At 43.2% G+C, this 21,095-nt stretch overlaps 1 protein-coding gene and 1 pseudogene across 5 annotated transcripts in view; one reads left to right on the forward strand and one right to left on the reverse strand.

Moving 5' to 3' along the window:
• The window catches only part of Cnksr3 (CNKSR family member 3), an 84,841-nt gene that overhangs the window by 15,527 nt on the left and 48,219 nt on the right, over positions 1–21,095 (forward strand). For 2 of the 5 annotated variants that reach the window (XM_074071956.1, XM_074071985.1), the window contains exons 2-4: positions 1,188–1,244; positions 3,918–3,964; positions 5,414–5,574. The exons of 2 other annotated variants lie outside the window; for them this stretch is intronic. In XM_074071956.1, the coding sequence (XP_073928057.1) occupies positions 5,514–5,574 (61 nt within the window). In that variant the 5' untranslated portion in view covers positions 1,188–1,244; positions 3,918–3,964; positions 5,414–5,513. The remainder of the gene's footprint in view (positions 1–1,187; positions 1,245–3,917; positions 3,965–5,413; positions 5,575–21,095) is intronic. One more of the 5 variants, XM_074071974.1, reaches the window with a different exon arrangement.
• Positions 7,135–7,309, reverse strand: LOC141415812 (U2 spliceosomal RNA; annotated as a pseudogene).

The raw sequence follows: 21,095 nt of genomic DNA on the forward strand, positions 1-21,095 counted from the left end.
ATTTTGTAATTTCTTTTTGTATCCATGGCTTACGTTTACATCCTGAGGAAGTTTGTATTTCTCCTCCTTGATGTTTAAAAAAATTCCCTAAAGTGGATTTTGATAAATATTGTAATTGCCTAGCATGTGCAAAGCCCTGGGTTCAATCCCCTGCCCCTCCAGAATAGAAACCTTTTTCATACGTTCAATTTTATTTATTTATTTAGTTTTGTGGTACTCAGGTTTGAACTCAGGGTCTTATGCTTGCTAGGCCAGTGCTCTACCATTTGAACCACTCTGCCAGCTCATATTTTGATTTTAGTGTGTAATAGTTATACAAGAGGGTTTATTGTGACATTTCCATATATTCGTACAGTGCATCCTAGTTAAGTTCAACCCCTCCATTATTCTCCCTCTTCCTCCTCCTCCTTCTTAAAATGACTTTGACAGGTTCCAACATTCCGTCTTCACACATGTGTAGAAAGTACCTGAACTATACTCACCCTCGTTTACCTTCCTCAATACCCTCCCCTTCTGCTATGCCCTCCTCTTAACATAACCCATTTTACATTCCTATCCTTTGTTGTTCAAGTGTGTGTTCATTGTCCAGTGGGGTTTTGCCTTGGTATTTCACCTGTAAATAATATTGTACTTTAATCTAACCCCCTCTATTATTCTTCCTTACCCTTTTCCCCCAACCCCTTATTTTCAGCAGATTTCAGTGTGTTTCATTGTGTCTTGTTCCTACACAGATGTGATATAGTTCAATAATATTCACTCAGATTAACTTTGAAGTTCAGATTATGTTTAATGTAGCTTGCAGTAGAAATTCCGTCTCCTGAAATTAGGGTCTCATGAATCAAGAAGAAAAGAAACAACTTCTAAGAATAATTAAAAACCAAGGAATAAAAATATAAATGTCTCTAAGCACCTTTAGGAATTCAGGGAGAAACTTCTGAAAAGCCTGCCTTATTAAATATAATCATGGTAGACTTCGTGGGAGTGATAAGTGAGATAGAATCAGTTTTCATAATAGCTTGATTGTTATTAAAAGATCTCAAAACCATTTTGTGACTTAAGATAAATTACCATCTTTGGTGGCAACTGTATAACCATGATGTTTTAAAAACATGATAAGACTATCTCATTTTTCTTATAAAGCCAGATTACACAGTATAACTCTTGTTGATTTTGCTTGCTCTTCACAGGTTCATAGTCGCAGTGAAAGTGGCATATCGTTGCAGTGAGATGTCAGGAAGAGAGAGGTTTGTTTTGTTCCTTGTTCCATCTGGTTAACTTTTTTTTTTTTTTGGACAATTATCAGTTTCATCTTAGGTCCAGATGATAATATCTCCCATCTCCCTTCCTTCTCTGATGGTCAAGAATGGTCTATTCAGCTATTCAAATTCGGCCTGGCAGTGAAGATCTTGGCCAGCACTTACTCAGGAGGAAGTTGAAACCTGAAGGTGTCTCTGACAAAGTTGAAGTCAGCTTTTAAAAACACTGTCTCTCTCTGGAATGAGTCTGAGGTGAAGGTGGGAGGCCTACTCTGTAGTTAATTGTTATAGAGGAATACTTGTGTTGCTCTTAATTTTTACGTAGAGAGACAAATGCGTCCATGTGTTCATCTGTAGCTCTCTCTTGTAGCTGTACAAATTGGCATGCTGTGTGTAGACTGTTTCTAGTTCTAAACCACTGGTGACGGCAGCAGTGCTGTACAGTGGTTACGAGCCAGGGCTGTCATGTGAACTTTGGATCCTTTACTGTCACTTACTGGATGTATGATGCTAGGCAGGTCAGACACATTGCTTAGTCAGTTTGGGTTGGTGCTGCTACTGAATGCAAGAGTTGAGTGAGGTAGAGCAGAGGAATCTCTTACCCCATTGCCTCCCCTATTGCAAGTATCTAAACAAAACACCAGCTGTAGTTTCTGTTGCATGGACCACAGGTCTATGCTGACAAAAAACCCTCATACCTCCAACAGGAGAGTTTCAATTTCACATTTAAAAGGAGAACCTGCCTTTTACAAATAGTAAGTTATAACCCTGAGTGGAATGATAAAGAGAAAATTGGGTCTCATGTCCTTTGTGGAGTATGTCAACATGACACGCCATTAAAAAAAGAAGCCACCTCTCCTCTTAACCTTCATGATGTGGAGAGGCTGTGGCAAATGATTTCTTAAAAATTTCCCCTTGGTTATCCCACTGACACCATGCTCTGAGACTTGACGGCTGCCTCTGCTGATGTGTAGTGATGCACAGGGGAGGCAACCAGCATGGGTAGCAGTGCAGGGCCATATTTCTTGTTTTATCGGAGTTAATATCCAAGACTTACCCCATTTCCCACTTTGCTGGGGCTTTTGATAACTCGTGGGTGTGACAGTAATACATGGGTGTGTCCACAACCTAGTGTGTGTTCCACTGAGTAATGATCTGAGCAGAACAGCCCCACCTGGAAGGTGCTCTCCGTCTCGCCAAACCCAATTAAGGAAACCAGCTTGGTTTCTTTGTGGGAGCCAAAAAGTTCTTTCGTAAGATCGGCTCCTCTAAGCACTGTGGGAATAGCTGTCAGACTGGTGACTACTGCTGTGCCTTTGTCACCATGTTGCTTTCCTCCATTTCTAAGTCCCAGAAGACGGCCAACTTCTCAAAGCACTTACAGGGAGATGGATCATTCTTGTGAATGTGCTCACAGGTGTCAGAGAGGCACCTTTGTTGGTAGGAAGCCTGGTGATGTGAAACTGATCTGGGCATGTCATGAGTAAGACTCAGGCCTGATGTTTGTTCTGGAAGGTGTGGGGTGTTGAATGAAAAGGTTAAGAGTTGACCTGATTTGTCTACTTAGAGATGTGGACTCTTTGTAAAGCATCATTGAGCCAAGGGAAAAGTTTTATGAGTTAGTTAGTGGTTGCTCCAGGACAAGACTTCAGCAGTCATTAATACAGAAAAGTTGTCTTGAAACTGGAAAAAATCCGTGTGAGTCAAAGAAGGTCCTTCCAGCCTTTGAGAAAGTTGGCAGATAATACCTTCTAGATCAGTTTCCAACTTAAGATATCTGTCTAACATTTTTGTGTAGATAGTACTATAAAAGTCTATTTGTAAGACACGTCTACCAGCCTCCTTCCCCTCAGCATTAGATCAGTTTTAGGACTCTGTAGAGGGAGATGTGCACTAGAATTAACAGAATCATATACGCATATTTCAGAGGCTGATATTTCAAACTTGTCCATTTAATTTAAAAGTTTAAGAAATTCACATGCAACATCTCACAGAGAGTTCAGATCCGAGTTGGTTGGCAGCCTCGCCTTCCAAGGAATTGTCCAACTTGCCCTGTGAGAAGGCAGGGGTGATGAATGCAGCTGAAACCCTTCTCCAAAGGCCTGGCAAAGCCAGGCCGCGAGCAGCCACCGCCTATGTGACTGAAGTGCCCTCTGTGTGGCTTACGACGCTGCTTGGCTGTCAGTGTCCTACTCTGGGTAAATTTGCAAAGAGGCTTTTCTTCAATTAACATGGTAGCAATTGGTATTTATTTTCAAAAATGTATGTTATATTTGGGAGGAGGGGTTGTGTGGGGGAAAATCACATTTAGGTTTGAGATGAGGGAGACAAGGAGGGTCTTAATGGTGAAGACATGTTGGTGTCAGGCAATGCCAGGCAGCTAATCTTTTTTTATGATTTTATTAAGGGATACATTATGATATTTACATGTGTTTAAAATGTATCTTAGTTGGATTTACCCCCTCCATTGTTCTCCTTCTTCTCCCTTACTCCCTTAGAATAATTTCAACAGGTTTCATTCTTCTATTTTCATATGTGTATACAAAATACATTCACCATATAACCCTCATTCCCCCTTTCTTTGTGCCCATTGATACCCACCTCTGGAAAAGATTTGGTTTTTCCTCCTGACCTTCGTTTTTTTTTTTTTTTTTTTTTCAGTTAAATGTATATTGATAGTCCAAGGGGGTTTCGCCTTGGTACTTCAGGTTTGTATATACCATGTTTGTATCAAATTAACCCCCTACCTTCTGTTACTGACTCATTCTCTATCACCATCCTCCCCTAACATTCAACACCTTACTGCACAGTGCACAATATTATATTCATATATAGATAGTTACTGAAGCATTTTTCATTCTCTAACATTTTCTTCATCTCTCCCACCTCCTGTAGCCCCCTCAGACAGACTAATACAATTTTTTTATCTTTCACTATATTTTATATATACATATATATGATCATATATGTTTCTATATATTCATTTAACTTACAGGTCTAGCTTCCACTTATGAGAGAAAACATGCGACCTTTGGGTCTTTGAGCCTGGTTTACTTCTCTTAACATGAAGTTCTCCAGACTAATCCATTTATCTGCAAACAACATTTTATTCTTCTTTATGGCTGAATAAAACTCCATTGTGTATATATACCACCTTCTCTTAATCCATTCATCAGTCTTGGGGCATCTGGTCTCAGGCAGCTAATATGGCACAGCTCTGTGAACTGGAGGCAGCCTGTGCCGTGGGTAAATTGGGTTATTTCTGGACTTCTCCTGGGAATGTAAGACAGGGCTTTTTTTTCTGGGGCTGAGCTTCTGACACTGTGATAGCCATGTTTTCTCCTCATAACTGGCTATAATTTTGGGGGTTGACAATGACCTTGGATGGACCATCCAGTAAGCATGTCCTTTTGAGTGAAGAGATTATTGCATTTTATATAAATTCTGATATGCTATTTACCCCTCCTTGCCCTATTTGACCCTCTCCACCAAGTCCCATAAAACTTAAGGCTTTGGAGGTCCCCGTCACCATCAGTAGTGTTGCACATCACAGCCTTTTCCAGGGATGTCACGTATCTCCTACTGGTAACGACCTAGGATGCCCTAGCATCAGTGCTGGGATTTTTGCTTTGGGGTCCAGTGCTGAGCTGAGGGGTGTCCAGATCAGCAAGGTAGAGTTATCAACAGTAGTTACCACACAGTGTGGTCTGATGCTTTCAGTAAGGCAGTGGGTATGTTGACAGGGCTGAGAGCTATGCAGGGTGGGCCTTGTCTTATAGCAAGGAGACTTAGAACCCTAAGAAGTCTTGGCACCCTGGTAGTGCCACAGGATAGAGGAGGCAGTGTGAAATGGCAAGTCACAGGCCTCAATAGACTGTAGTCCCACTGTCCACCCTCTCCAGCCCATTTCAGAATGGTAGGAGGAAGGTGGAAGTTCATGTGTCAGCCTCTGGAGACAAGCTGCAGGATTTCAGCTGGAGTATGTTTGATGCCTTTGAAAAGGATGGCTGGTGTGACCACAGAGAGGTCGAGGTCACCTGTGTGCACAGTCAGGGGCCTGGAGGCTCAGTGGGATGGGTGTGGTCAGAGAGGAGGGTTCAGTGCTGTCTGTGCCTTGGATGACAGCCTCTCCGGTGCCTTCTTGTCCTTCGTTCAAGATGCCTTTGGGCTGAAGGTGTGGATGCAGTTTTGTGTGTTCAGCTTCTGGAACCAGACAGACCTGCCCTTCAGTTTCCATGACCTTGGAGGAAACAGAGAATGAATGCTAGGAAACAGCTGCTCAGAGCACAGCAGGCAGAGGTGCAGCCTCATGGAGCGGGTTAGTAATCACAAGAATATTAATGGAAAATCCTTTCTGATTAAGCATTTGGGAGTCATGGAATGTCATTCGTTTTGTTTTCATATGTTTACCCTTTCCTTCTCTGCTCTTTCTGTTGCCAGCAGATTTTGTGTTTACTTGTCAAACAATACAGGTCTTTTTTGGCAGTACAGGGAATTGAACTCAGGGCTTCTAGCTTGCCAGGGAGGTGCTCTACTGCTTGAGCCACACTTCTAGTCTTTTTTGCTCTGATTATTTTGGAAATAGGGTCTTGCGTTTTGCCTAGACTGGCCTGGATTGGTATCCTCCTATTTAAGGCTCCCTGTCATAGCTGGGATGGCAGGCACAAACCACCACACACAGCTCTTTTCTGTTGAGATGGGGTCTTGAAAGTGCTTTTTGGAACTGCGATCCTCTTGGTCTCAACCTTCTGCATAGCTCGGGGTAACAGGTGTGCACTGGACACATCCAGCTTTTGGTTGAGATGGGGTCTTGTTAACATTTTGGCCAGGCTGGCCTTGAATCATGATTTTCCTGACCTTAGCCTCCCAAGTAGTCAAGATTACAGGCGTGAGTCACTGATTCCCAGCCAGAGGTACAGTTTTTTAAGAAATTTAAACAACATAATTCCAATGAATTGGAAAAGACCCCTGCCCTTCCCTGCTAACCCTGTCCCGTCTCAGAGTTGGTTGTCGGCACTTTCCAGAAACCTTTCTAGACATTTGTTTATATGTTTATGTTTATTCATGCAAAATTATTTTCTTTTTCATAAATGGATTCACACATAGTTGAGTCTGACTATGGTTTCTGTTTATGTTGAATCCTGTCTTAAATATTTTTTCATGTTATTATATTTAGACAAACACAAAACTTTTTAGTAGTAATTTTTATGTCATCAGACTTATTTAACTGCATCTGTAATTCAGGGGTGGCTCTGAAAACCGGTGCCTCTTAGGAGCAGGGGGTACCATGGCTCACCCACACTAGTCTGGACAATGGATTCAGAATGTTTTACGACGAGCTGACTGGCACCTGACAAAATATCCTTGGATCAGCCTGACACGAAGAACTTATCTGCTGCAATTGTTTATTACTGTGGCACCAGTTCTGCTGAAAACAAACATTTAGTCAAACATATTAAGAGGGGTAGCCCTATATCCAATCTTTCGGATCTCTGACAAGACAGAGAAAGAATGGGTGACTTGCATCTTTCTCCAAAGCTTGTTACATAGTTTTTCAAAGTCTTCTTAAGAGAGGGTGGCCAGTTTTTGACCCAATGGGCAAGGTCACTTCTTTGTATTTTAGTGCTAAGAAGTGGGACCCAGAATTGATAAGACTCTTTGGAAGGGGAAACGGAGCAGGCCATTGTTTCACTACATTCATTGGCTGGGGTCTTTGTGGGGAGCATTTGATGACAAATTGCTAAAATCATCTTGTACATGTGAGCTTGCCAAGCCCCAAGTGACCTGGACCTGACGTTTGTGACTACTCCCTGAAGTGCAGCAGCAATTGTCCCCAGAGCAGCAGTTGCTGTTGAAATGCTGTCATTATGACCTCAGTTTATGTTGTTTAGACAAAGAAGGAAGATGCCGTCCTGACTTGCCAGTTTGCAAGCCACCTGCTGTCATTCTTTTTCTTCCATGCTCCAAGGTGTCCAGAACCTGTGGTCAAGTCTCCTTTAAACTGATAAGGACAAATACTACACTTGATCTTAGCTAAAAGGCTAAGAATTGATCAAGTGTCCTTTAAAAATAACAAAACACGGACCTGCATAAAATCATACAGTGTGAAAAGATGATGCAATTTGAAAGAAGGCGTGGCAACATGTGCCTAATTTCTTAACTTCTGTACTCTTAAAGGTGCAGGTCTCAGATTTCACATTGCTAGTTACTTAAATATTTTGTGCTTGATTACTTAGGCATTTTATTAGAACCACTGCTATCAAGTAAGTGTTGGAGGCATCTTCAAAGTTCTTGGAGGTTTGCGATCATGTCATGACTTCATAAAGAAATCCTAGTCACAAGATCAGGTGACACATACACAGTTAATGATTTCAATGTGGCTTTCATGCAAACTGAGGCTTGTGGGATAGAAGGAGGTTAACAGTGCAGTTCAGAGTGTGGTGTATCTTCTGTTGCATGTGAAGTTGCAATTTATAGTAGTGTTACCTTTTTGACTGTAGACAAGGGACTTGCTCACCCAGTGACTGATGTGGGTTCTTTAGACACTAGATTTAAATTCTGCATTCATTCATTTATCAAGCATTGGCCAGTTTGATTGCGTGGAGAACAAACCAGAAAGACAGAATTATTTCCCTGCCTCTATCCTTTCATGAGGCCCTAGTGCACTCAGATGCTTTACTTTCCCTTTCCCAGGGAAGCCCCACTCTAGGATAAAAGCCACTCCTGTGGAGTTAGTCATCATTCTATCACTGTAACAAAATACCCAAGATTACAACAGGAGGAAAGATTGATTTTGGCTCACAGTGTTGGAAGCTCCAGCCCACAATTGGTTGGCCCTGTTGTTTTTGGTTCTGTGGTGAAGCAGCACAATCACCTCATACTTGGAGCGCAAAAGACAGTGAGGACATTGCTGGGATCCCACAAGTTGTTGCAAGGCTATGCCCCAATGACATAAAGCTTTCTCAGTAGGACTCACCTTAAAGGTTCTACCATCTCCCAATAGCATCACGTTGGGGACCAAGCCTTCAACACATGACATTCCAGATAGGAAGATAGCACCTGCTATAGGGAGAAGACAGAGCCAGCCTGGGCACAGTATAAAACCTTGTGTTGAATGTGCTCTGGTGGTATAACCAGAATAATGCATCACCTGGCTGTTGTGAGTGTGAATGAATCACCAGGAATGGGTGACCAGCTCAGGCTTCAGAATATGGAAAGGCCCAGCGCCTAGTCCTTGTTATTTTTACTTTTCTCTTTTGTATTTGTCATGAAATGGGATGACCCTGCATTTGACATCTGCTGCTTGGTCCTCAGTACTATTCCCCATGGATAAATTTCTGTTGCTGACAGCTAACAAAGAGAAAGTCTACTTTCCCTCAAATTATCCTTCTGGTATTGCAGTCGTTCTGTGATTTATTTGCCTCTGTTCCTCTCCCACCACAAGCACGGCAGTACAGTAAACAGAATCTGTTCAAGGGCAGAATTAATCTCCAAAGGAGTGCAAAGGAGTCTGGGGGTGGGGGAAACCAACCCTATACAGTTACAGTAAGTTGCATGTATGAAATCTCAAATTACTTTGGCTCAAGTTTTAAATTTTAAAGTCTCTTCCAGATGCTTCCTTGTGAGCAACAAGTTAAAATTCCATGTGAAAGGACATTTTACTTTTTAAAAAGCCATCTTGAAATAGGTAAACAATGCGTAAACACAATCATTTTCCAGTTGGGACATCCATAGTTTGAGTTCTGAGTTGTACATTCTCGTCCTGAATGTCAGCAGGACAGGGGGGCTTGATTCTCTCTTGGTAATCATTGTCAGCCGTCGGTTGACTCACGCATTCCTGACTGTCGCAGTCAGATCTGTGTTTATGTGAAGTATGGAAACGATTTTCCCCCCTCTTTGTTTTGTGCTTTAGTTAGGATGGAGCAGCTGAGTTCTTTCCTTTGTTATTTTTAGGGGGTCCTTAGTTTCGGAGCTCTTGTTGGGGTTTGAAGAGGGACAGCTGGCAGTGCGGCTCAGACTGGCCAGTTCTAACCTCACTCTGAACCCAGCAGCCCCCAGGGAGGGAGATGGGAGCCTGTCACTTCTCCAACTCATTTGTCCACCATAGAAAAGAAAACGGAAAGTAGGGAATAGTGGAAAAATCTGCAAAGAAGGTTTATTCTGACTTCTCCTTATTGGGAGCCACATGTCTGGTGTCTTGGCCTCTGTTTTCTTTTTTCCCCTCCAACTGACCATCTGTTGGGGATTCATAAGGCTGGGGAAGGTGTAGGGTAAGTTATTAAAGGCTACAGTAAAAGAAAAACAATAAAAGTGTGTGTTCTTCCCCTGTTTTCAACAATTTATTCACCTAAGAACGTTTTAACTTGCAGGATTAAAGAGACATTGTTTGGGAAAACGATTGCAGGCTGTGAAGTTGGTGTAAGTTGCTCTCATCATGTCTTTAGCAGTCCTCTCCATGTGTCTGGCAGATAGGGTTTCTTCCTTCCTAGCAGAATGTTTTTCCAACTGGAAAGTTATAGCCCCTTCCTGTGCCATGATACATGGGCTAGGTGTCAAGATCATTTATAGGAGAAAGGACTCCCCAAAGGACTTTTAAAGCATTGCAACTTTCAGGCAAAAAAAAAAAAAGTGAGCTATTTTTACCAATGGAATTTAAATAAAAAGGTGTACATGCCTGTGTGCCTTCTTCCTGGCATCATAGGAAGAGGATGTACATTTTCTGCAGCCATTAACCGAGTCCCTCGAGGTACAGCTGTCCTGAAGGGCCAGGTGCTGGGGAGACAGGGTTGAGTGTCATGGCTCCAGCCCCAAAGCAGTTCCACTTTATGAGGGCGTCAGACACATGACTACATGGAGCTTGGACCAGGGCGGCAGAAAGGAGAAGGGATGAACTTGCTGGGGGGAGGGGGCTGGGTATTGGTGGGGTCCAGAAAGGGCTTCAGAAAGGAAGGTTAGCTTCATGGGTGCCTCACAGGATTGAGAGTGATTCTGTGGCCTCATAGGAAGGCAGTGACTACGTAGGGAGAGGAGCAGATGCAAAATCATGAACGTGGGAAGCAGGGAGGTGCATTAGGAGAAGGAACTCTAGGTCAAGGGGTGTGTGATGCAAGAGAAGAGGAGCTTGGCTGTCCTCTTGGGGCAGCTGTGGAAGCCTTTAACCTGTTTGTTGCCTGCTTTCTGTTGTTTGGATGGGAGCTCATGAGAGCAGGGCTGAGCTGCTCCGACTCCATTAGTTTTCTGCGGTTGAGTGATGTTAGGGCGTTTGGACTTCATCCCTTGGGTGGTTGGGGAGCCATCAAAGGGTCCAAATTGGTGGGGGTCACATGACTGCATTTAGGTGTTAGGAAGGGCAGTGTGAATGACAGCGAAGGGGTGAAGACAGGTCCTTCTTTAAGACAGAAACTCCACGGTGAGTATTGAGTAGAAGGGACTACGTTACTGAGCTTCCTGGGCTGCCTGGGATAGACCCACACTTGTTGACCTGTGGAATTACCAATGGCTAGTACCACTATCATTCCATTGGGATACTTTGCTCTATGAATCTTACTTGGTTTTGCTCTGTGAAGCCAACAGCTGCCCAAATATTCCAAGGGAAGTCACATGTTACAATGCTGTAGTCCTTTTTAACAGTTCAGTGATTGAGAAATCTTAAGGAATTATCTTTGTTTGAAATGCAATGAATGCTTTGAAATAAAGTAGGTTCTTTATGTAAAAATAGGTTTTATTAGGCTCTTCCTTTGGTGTCAAAACAGCTCACCTCTAGCCAAGTGAGTCTTGTAGTTAGGTTGTTTGAAAAGTTGCAAGAGATAAGGTGAACATTCTGCAGTTCTGAGGGACTTGATAAACTGTATCATCCTGTTTACTGGGCTCGGCAATGGAATGACCTGTTCTATGTATTTTTCTTATTCATGAATTTCCCTGATAACAGCATCTTGTCTCTTAAAAACTAGATGTATTTTATTTCCTCTTTGAATTTATTTGGATGGAAATCTTTCTTACACAATCTTTTCATTTTCTTGTGGTCCTAGAGTACAGTCAGAGTGTTCATGGGTTAACCATTTCTTCATTTCTTGTTTATGAAAAAATGAGTGAGTCTCAATTTTGAAGTGTATGGTTGCCGTGATAGGGGCCTGTTGATACTTGTGTCACTATTTTGTCTGAGTGACCCCAAGCATGCCTTGTTTTCAAAGTTACTGCCCGTGGCTTGTAGGTGTCTGTGCCTCTCTTAAACTTACAACTTCTCTCTTTCAAAGTCTGGGAACCAGAAGAATTGATTCGCTTCCTAAAATAACAGTGAGCAGGCTTTGGGTAAGAGCCTTGCTGAGAAGTACTCGTGTCTACTCGCACGAGTGTATTTATGCATAGAGAGAAGGATGACTCGTATCGAAAAAAAAGGGATTGTAATATCATTATGTTTCCAGCAGTTTGCAGAGGACAAATAAGAGTCACCAAGCTTTCTTCTGTGTGCTGAGAGGTCTCTTGGCTATTCTATGGCTGCTAGGTGGATGAGGTGAGCTCTCTGGCAGTGTTAGTGTCTCAAAGGTTTTTTTGGTCATCATGTTTTTTTTTTTTAATTTTTATTTTATTCATATGTGCATACAATGTTTGGGTCATTTCTCCCCCCTTCCCCCACCACCTCCCTTATCCCTCCCCATCCCCTCCTTCTCCCCCAACCCCCTCAATACCCAGCAGAAAATATTTTGCCCTTATCTCTAATTTTGTTGAAGAGAGAGTATAAGCAATAATAGGAAGGACCAAGCGTTTTTGCTGGTTGAGATAAGGATAGCTATACAGGGCATTGACTCACATTGATTTCCTGTGCGTGGGTGTTACCTTCTAGGTTAATTCTTTTTGATCTCACCTTTTCTCTAGTTCCTGGTCCCCTTCTCCTATCGCCCTCAGTTGCTTTAAAGTATCTGCTTTAGTTTCTGTGCATTAAGGGCAACAAATGCTATCTAGTTTTTTGCGCGTCTTACCTATCCTCACCCCTCCCTTGTGTGCTCTCGTTTTTATCATGTGCTCATAGTCCAATCCCCTTGTTGTGTTTGTCCTTGATCTAATGTCTACATATGAGGGAGAACATATGATTTTGGTCTTTTGGGCCAGGCTAACCTCATTTAGAATGATGTTCTTCAATTCCATCCATTTACCAGCGAATGATAACATTTCGTTCTTCTTCATGGCTGCATAAAATTCCATTGTGTAGAGATACCACATTTTCTTTTTTTTCATTTTTCTTTTATTATTCATATGTGCATACAAGGCTTGGTTCATTTCTCCCCCCTGCCCCCACCCCCTCCCTTACCACCCACTCCACCCCCTCCCGCTCCCCCCCTCAATACCCAGCAGAAACTATTTTGCCCTTAAGAGATACCACATTTTCTTAATCCATTCGTCAGTGCTGGGGCATCTTGACTGTTTCCATAACTTGGCTATTGTGAATAGTGCTGCAATAAACATGGATGTGCAGGTGCCTCTGGAGTAACAGTCTTTTGGGTATATCCCCAAGAGTGGTAATGCTGGATCATATGGTAGATCAATGTCTAGCTTTTTAAGAAGCCTCCAAATTTTTTTCCAGAGTGGTTGTACTAGTTTACATTCCCACCAACAGTGTAAGAGGGTTCCTTTTTCCCCGAATCCTCACCAACACCTGTTGTTAGTGGTATTGCTAATGATGGCTGTTCTAACAGAGGTGAGGTGGAATCTTAGTGTGTTTTTAATTTGCATTTCCTTTATTGCTAGAGATGGTGAGCATTTTTTCATGTGTTTTTTGGCCATTTGAATTTCTTCTTTTGAGAAAGTTCTGTTTAGTTCACTTGCCCCATATCTTTATTGGTTCATTAATGTTGGGAGAGTTTAGTTTTTTAAGTTCTCTATATATTCTGGTTATCAGTCCTTTGTCTGATGTGTAGCTGGCAAATATTTTCTCCCACTCTGTGGGTGTTCTCTTCAGTTTAGAGACCATTTCTTTTGTTGAGCAGAAGCTTTTTAGTTTTATGAAGTCCCATTTGTCTATGCTATCTCTTAGTTGCTGTGCTGCTGGGGTTCCATTGAGAAAGTTCTTGCCTATACCTATTAATTCCAGAGTATTTCCTACTCTTTCCTGTACCAACTTTAGAGTTTGTGGTCTGATATTAAGATCCTTGGTCCATTTTGAGTTAATCTTGGTATAGGGTGATATACATGGATTTAGTTTCATTTTTTTTGCAGACTGTTAACCAGTTTTCCCAGCAGTTTTTGTTGAAGAGGCTGTCTTGGTCATCGTGTTTGACAACAGTGATTATTTATTGGTCACCTACCACGTGAAGGCACTGAGAACAACACACAAGTGGCTTCTTTTTAGAATGGCAAGTTCTAGTTTGGAGGAGGACTTAGGGGAGGAGAGATCACTAAAGACTTGGGATGGGTAGAGAAGGCAGCAGTAACTCTGCCCCGCTGATGCCCAGGGCCAAACGAGATTCCAAACACTAGAGGTTGACATTTGACTGAGGGCCAGCTTCCAAGGCTACTTGCATGGCACTGAGGGAAGGCAGAAGCCCCAGAAAGGTACAGGGCAGGGTCAGTGTTGTCTGTGGGTGGAGTGGCTTGTGATGGCCAGATACCAGAGTTACAGTCTGGCTGTGCACCCAGGTGTGTGGGGAGACAGCAAAGGTTGCAGGGGTTGGGGGCCAGGGACTTGAAAACTCTCTGGATGAGGGAGACTGCTGCTAGCTTTTGTCTGCTAAGGACAGTTGTTGGATTAAAGATGGTGAGGAGGACTGCTGGAAGGACGACTGACCTCCAGGCATGTGTTGGGACTCTGATGAGTTCTCTGCTCAGGAGAGCATGGCCATTTCTCTCCTAGGGGAATACCATGGTGCTGGGATTGGGTGAGCCCAGCCCTGCAGACCAGTTCTGCCACTTCCTGCATGTGTCATTTTCAGTTTTCACAGTCCCTCTGCATCAATTTCCTCATAAGTAAAAAGGAGACAGTGAGACAGACCTTGTGGACTCTTCAGAACAGGGGTGAGGGTTACTTCTCTTTACCATGTAGTCTGCACTCAGTCAGCGTGTCCTCCTTGGGCCAGCACTTCCTCAAGGCCTCCCAAAGCCCACAGGTTCTGCCCACTTTCTGACTTACTCATAGCCACTGTCACCACAGCAGGGGCTGGAGGAAAGGCATTACCTCACCCTCTTCCTACACTTCTCTCTCTCTTATTACCATTTCCAAACCCGGGGCATCATCTCGGATGAAATTTTGCCTTTTGTCTGGAGTTTAACCCATGTTCTAATCCTTCTGTTTCTTCCTCTCGTGATGCCACTTCCACACTTGTGCCAGGCTCCTGTCCTTCCCATAGGGTTCACTCGGCAGCTTTTCTGAAGGTGTCTCTGACTTGAGCCAGTCCTGTTATCCCACACAGCCTTCAGGTCTCCTGAATTCTATCCTATGGCCCTGGCCTTCTCTTTCCCATTTCACCATGTTTTCTATCAGTTCTGAGCATAATGCTAATATTTGGCTGTGCTTATTGTGTGCTGGATGTGTTCCAAGGGACTTATATCAGCCCATTTTCTTTGTAACAGCCTTTTGTAGTGGAGGAAACTGAGGCACAGGGAAACTAAGCGATTGCCTAACATTGCACAGCTAGTCAAGGTCTGAATCCAGGTGGCCTTACTCCCAGAACCACACTCTTAAGACCAGCTGTGTCTTCTACTCTGCCATGTAAGATGTCATTCATCTCTGTTCACACACTCTATGCCATCCTGACATACAATGCACACACTAAATGTACACACTGTAGAGCTTCCCCATTCCTCCTCTGTGCTGTGTTCATGCGGAGTGGGAGGTGGAGGGGAAGGGTAGGTGCAACTCACGTGAGCTCCTGCAGCCAGGGGCTCAGCTTTCGGCCACTTACCAGCTTCTATTACCTTGTCCAGATGACTTCTCCTAAGCCACAGCGCCAGGCTGCAAGTCATGGAAATATTAGTGCCTATCTCGTAGAGTGCTCGTAGAGAGTAAATGACATGATGCAAGTCACATTGTAGTTCTTTGCCTAGAACACCGAGCTTGGTCAACAGACATTAGCCCTTCAGAGCAGTTTTTCCGTGAATGTTCCTGGGCTCCTTCAACCAACTTGTCCATCATTTTAGTCCAATTTCATCCTGAATGTGTGCTTGCCTGACTTCTTCAGTTCATAAAGAACTAGATATGTGTTCTGTTTGACCATTTATTAATGGTGTGTTTCTAAATTTTACAAGTCTCAATTGTATCATGGTAACACAGGGCTCTTTGTAGACAGGAATAAAGGATATGTGTATCCTGTTAAGCATTTGGTAAAGTTTAATTTTACTCCTTTCTTATCACCATCTTCTCCTCCTCTGGACAGCAGGCCCTCCATAAAAGCTTACTGATCGATTCTAGTAAAGTTTATTTAGTGCACGGTTCTGGAGGCTGGAAGTCCATAATTGGGCGACTGTATCTGGCTGGGTCCTTATGTTGCCTCACATCATGGTGGAAAGTGGAAGGGCAAGTGTGTGTGTGTGTGTGTGTGTGTGTGTGTGTGTGTGTGTGTGTGATAAAACAGGGACACCCCTGATTTATAACTACATGCTGTCTCGGTAGCTAATCCCACAAGAACTGTACAATCCCTCTTAACAACCTAATCACTTCTTGAAGGTCCCTCCTCCCAGCACCACCACCATGGCAGTCACATTTCAGTATGAGTTTTGGAAGAGACAAGGAATATTCAAACCATAGCATTGCTAAGCCTTATATGACACCTAAAAAAATGTCAACATACTTTGAACTCATTCACTCCCCAGATAACTCTTGAATACATGGAGTCTGTCCCTAGAACTGTCCTAGCTGTAGGGGGATGATGGTGAAGTAAACAATCCTGCTTTCTGTTTCCGGGGCTTGCTGTGTTGGGGAGCCGTGTCCACACCAACTGTGCGAACACTGAATTACACAGTGAGATGCACTGTGATGGCAAATAAAGGTGCCATGGCTTACAGAGTCAGGGGCTTAGCGCTGAGGGCAGGGAATTAGTCCAGGGAAGTCCCAGGGGAAGGGACTGACTGAGCTCACACCTGAGGGCTGAGTAGGGGCACTTCGGCGGTGCACTATCTTCCCATTTAGTAATCATTTTTCTTTTAATATAATATGCTGAGTAGTATTTTATTAAGCTTGATGATGACAGATGATAATTCGTCTTGCAATCTTGATGCACCAAAATAGGTCATCGTTTGCTGTTTTTATCTAACCTGTGTATAAATAGTATATGCGCTGGGCTGGATGAGTGAGGCTGAATTGTATTTAAGCACAATTAGCTTATTGTTTTTTTTTTTTTAATACTTTTTTTTTTTCTGTAGTAAAGCTCTTCCAGGTACTTTGTCACCTATAGATAGCATTGTCTGAACTTGTCTGCCCAGGGCAGGTGCTCTTTATTTTAATTTCTATTACGTATACTTGCTCTTAAAGTTGTTTTTGTTCAAACTTGAAAAGCCAGGTTCTTGCAGCTAGAGTATGGGCAGACAGGTTGGAAATTTCCTGAATGAATTGGTTCACCTGGAGGAGGGCCACCCTCAGCCAAGTGTAGAGGGGCTGCCAAAACATGACAGCAGTTGAGATAATGGAGACGGCTGCACAACCTTGTGACTAAACGAAAGCCACTGAATCGTGCGGTGAATTTGGGCTGAATTGTATGGTATGTCAATTACATCTTAATAAGAAATATCTGATAGCAGGAAAGCATGTGGCTGGTCATAGAAGGCTTTCATGGAGGCACTGCCTACTGTGCCAATGGGATGGGATTGGTGTCACTGTCCCTCTGTTAGTAGGATGGTGCTTTTCCCAGAGGTGCTTTGGTGGCCTTAGGAGTCAGAATCCTAACACTCAGGTTTAAGTTCTACTCTGCAGAGCAAAGCATAGTCTTATGTTGCCTTCACAGTTTCATTTTGAGATCCGAGGATTATTCATATATTATTCACATGTAATGGGGGTGAGAGAATAAGACCTAAGGAAGTTGAGTGGTAGAGGATGGACTTGAACCCAGGTCTATGCTATACTGTAACATGTAAGCAAATTGTCACATGGTTGGTGGGAGCAGTCAGCTGCAGACTGGGGCTGACACAGAGAAAGTTCACTCCTGCTGATTAACTCCTTTATTTAAGGATTTATTCTAATGAACCTTTTCATTGATACTGTTTTAACTATCTTTAGTAGCAATAATAAAGGAATTTACAGTTCACAAAGCACTCTCCCACACAGCAGTTCATGCCACTTTAGTTTAAAGCTGAGGAAACGGAGGTCAAGAGATGAACTGGACTTCTGGTCCACACAGGAAATGATGACATCATGCTGACTTCACGCCAGGCTGTCTGGCTCTGTATCCACTCTGGTTTTATTTTTCTCTGATGCCCTCCTGTTGTTTTGGTACCAGTGGATGCTTTTGGTCATCATTCCTTCAGTAGTCACTTACTGAATACCTCCTGTGAGCAAGAATCTGCTCTCGAAGCTGGCGGTTGCAGGCAATAAGATGGACCAGAACCCTGGCCTCAACTGCTGACCATGTGGATTGGGGAGGGAGGGGCATAGACTGGAAGCCATTAGCATAATAGCAAAGTGATTTCAAATAGTGATCTCTTCAAACAAAAAATTTTAATAGATGGTATGATAGAAATCTCTCTGATACATAAATGAATTTTTTAGATTGGATGGATGTACATGTGTAAATGCTATATACGTATGTAATAGTTTAGTAGATATAAATACATAATACTTATTATACATGGTCTATATGTATAAATAACATGTCATAAAGTAAATGTCAAATTAAATATGTCTTAAATACTAGTAAATGCTCATTCTAGACATGTGACCTTCCTATCAAGGCATAAGCCTGTGCAAAATCACTTTGAGGGCGACCTCTTAGAAGTACATGTGACCTGAGATTTTAGTTCTAGGGACTACACAGTCATTGTGATGGTCTGGGAAGGTGGCAGCTCCATCTTCAGGACCAGCTGTGTTTCACGAGAACCCTGGAGGCAGCTGTGAGCCTTGCATAGACCTGTGTCATGAGTAGCTTCTGGTTGAAGCAACTTTCCTGATGAAATGTAAGTTCTTTCAGGTAGAGTCCTTTCTTTGCAGGGTCATTCTTTGAGGACTCCAGGCAGAAAGCTTTTGTTTTGTTGGTAGTTCCTTGCTAAGGAATGAAAGGATGGAGGTGATTTAAGCCAAATATCGGTGAGTTCCAAATATCTGTGATGTTCTATAAGGTGGGACAGGAAGTTCCCGAGGAAAAGGTCTCGGTAGCATTGTCTATCAGAAGGACTGGTTTTGGCAGTGATTGTCAAGGTTATTTCAGATTAGCCATCTAATCTGCATTTCCTTTTCTCCCAAATTTTGCCTCCTTCTTTGCTGCCTCCTGTATTACTGTCCTGTTTGTGCTTTGTGCTCAGCTCTTTGTCCTGTGGTCAGCTCAGTTCCTCCTTCCTCACCCATCCTCCTCCCTGTCTCCCCTACCACAATTTTTCTTTTGGGGTCACTGGTTGTTTCCCTGAGTCCACTCCTGCTCCTAGACGATGAAGAAGGGACCGGCCAGTCTCACAATATCTCCAGGTTTCTGCCAGCGCTGTTGCTCTTGCTGCACGTGTTTCTGTGGGGCAGGTGTTTCCTTTGGTTTTGTTTGTGTGGTGAGACACAAGTCGGTACACGAGCTGGTGAATTGAGCCCTTCTCCACTTGGGAGTCACCACACGCAGGCATTTGCTTCTGTAGCCCTCAGGATAGACAGGTGAATGTTGACTTGTACCGACAGCTGCCTGTCATCTCTTTCTTGGAAGATTGTCTCTTTCTGCTTTTGTTTTCACCTGTGATGCTCATAGCACCCAGCAAGGGTTAACTTGCCTTTTATTTATTTATTTTTTTAAATGAGAGCTTTGAAACATAAGTTTGAGAGCAGAAGGTAGAGTTGTGAATTCCACATGTGCAATGGGTGAGTGTCCCTCCATTGGCCGGAAGGACCAGTTCCAGCAACTACGTTCAAAAGAGAAAGTGCTAGAAAAGAATTCTATCCAGACTTCCTAGAAAAAAAATTAGAGTTCACCTCTTATTCTTTTAGAGTGTCATTGAGAAACTTGGGGATGCTGAATCTGGTTTTTGATCTCTCTCTCTGTTGAAAGTATATCCTTGTCTGACCCATCTGGGTGGGAGAGCCATTTCTATTTACATGGCCATTAAAATTTCCAGTGGCACCACAGACAGTAAACTAAGTCTGCTTACATGACACATGTAATTTTCTGTTCCACAAAACTGTCCTTATACCAGCTAGGGGGGCATCTGTGAGCATTCTGTATTGGAGGGTGGGGGCGTCATCTGGCAGGCAAGTCACCAGCACTTCCCACTGTGTGAGTGCTGGCTTTTAGCAGCCTTCTCATCTGGTCAACTTGGCTCTTCATCTCTAAGGGGGACAACTGTAGTACACAGTGGTGGGGGACATTAGCAGGATTAGGTACTTAGACATATATGTCCTGGAAAAATGTCTGTCATGTGGGAGGAGACGTTGAACATGTCATGTCATTTTATGGATTGACTTTATCTTTTGAATTTCATATGAGAGAAAATCTGAGTTCTTTTTAACCATAGTACTTGGTAGGATTTACCAACCCTATTATATTTCGAACTTAAGATTTCATGTAGGCAGTCAGTTTTGCAGATGTTACAGTGGAGGCTCTTGTGTTTATTCACAACACAGACCACACTGAGGTCTCTCACCCGTGCCATCTCCTGTTGAGGGCCTGGGCCTTATGTCTGGGTCACGTCTTTGACTTTTTTTTTTTAAGGGAGTACTGGGATTTGAATTCAGGGCTAGGCAGGAAGTCTACCACTTGAGTTATACCCCCAGCCCTTTTTGCTTTAGTTATTTTTTGGGTATGTTCCCATGTTACTGCTTGGGCCAGCCTGCACTGTGGTCCTACCCTACAGTCTCCTGTGTACCACAGGTGTGTGTCACCACACTTGACTTATTTGTTGAGATGGGGGTCTCATTAGCTTTCTGCTCAAGGCAGGCCTGGAACTGATACCCTCCTAATCTCTACCTCCTGAGTAGTTGGGATTACATACCGCCATGCCTGGCCTTCCCTTCAGGTTCTTACTGCTACTGCGTGAGTGGGAAGGTTTCCTTTTGGAGAATGTTTTCCTCTTTTGAGCTCTCAGACCTGCTGTCCAGCTCTGGGAAGGGACAGCAGAGCGATGGGACTCTTGAGGCCTCATCACAGAATGGCTGATGGCTCTGCCTCCTGACGATCAGTTCCATCTGAGCCAACACAGGGCCTGGTTTTTGTAAAACAAATCCCCCATGTACACAACTGTATTTTAAGAACAGTACAAAACCCAGAATTTTAATAATGCTTTAAGATTTGGGTCTCATTCTGGGCCTGCATGGTCATGTAAGTTTTAACTTCACATGCCCATCAACTATATGCAAATAGCATCAATTAGTTGTTGATGGGAGGGGCCTTTGATATTAGATGACGCTCAGTGCACAGGAGCTTGCGTTGAAGGTGGTGCCTCATGAATGTGAAGATAGAAAGAAGGCAGCAGCCTGAGAAGCACAGACGGAAATGTAGAGGGGAAGGGGTTACCTTGCCTTTTATAGGTTGCTGAAGAGATTAAGTGATCCCCTCCAGATCCCTTAGTGAGAGTTAGAGTCACAGTTTACTTAGCCATTGTCTTGATAAGTCATCTAAGTCTGAGGCATTTAGGCATCTGTACTTCAAGTGTTTTGCTAAATTTACAGTGTTGATAGACCCTTCTATGTTATTTTATCAATAATGTTTGAAATCTGAATATTTGATATAGTTC

Source organism: Castor canadensis, chromosome 1 (genome assembly GCF_047511655.1).
Source record: "Castor canadensis chromosome 1, mCasCan1.hap1v2, whole genome shotgun sequence".
NCBI lineage: Eukaryota > Metazoa > Chordata > Mammalia > Rodentia > Castoridae > Castor > Castor canadensis.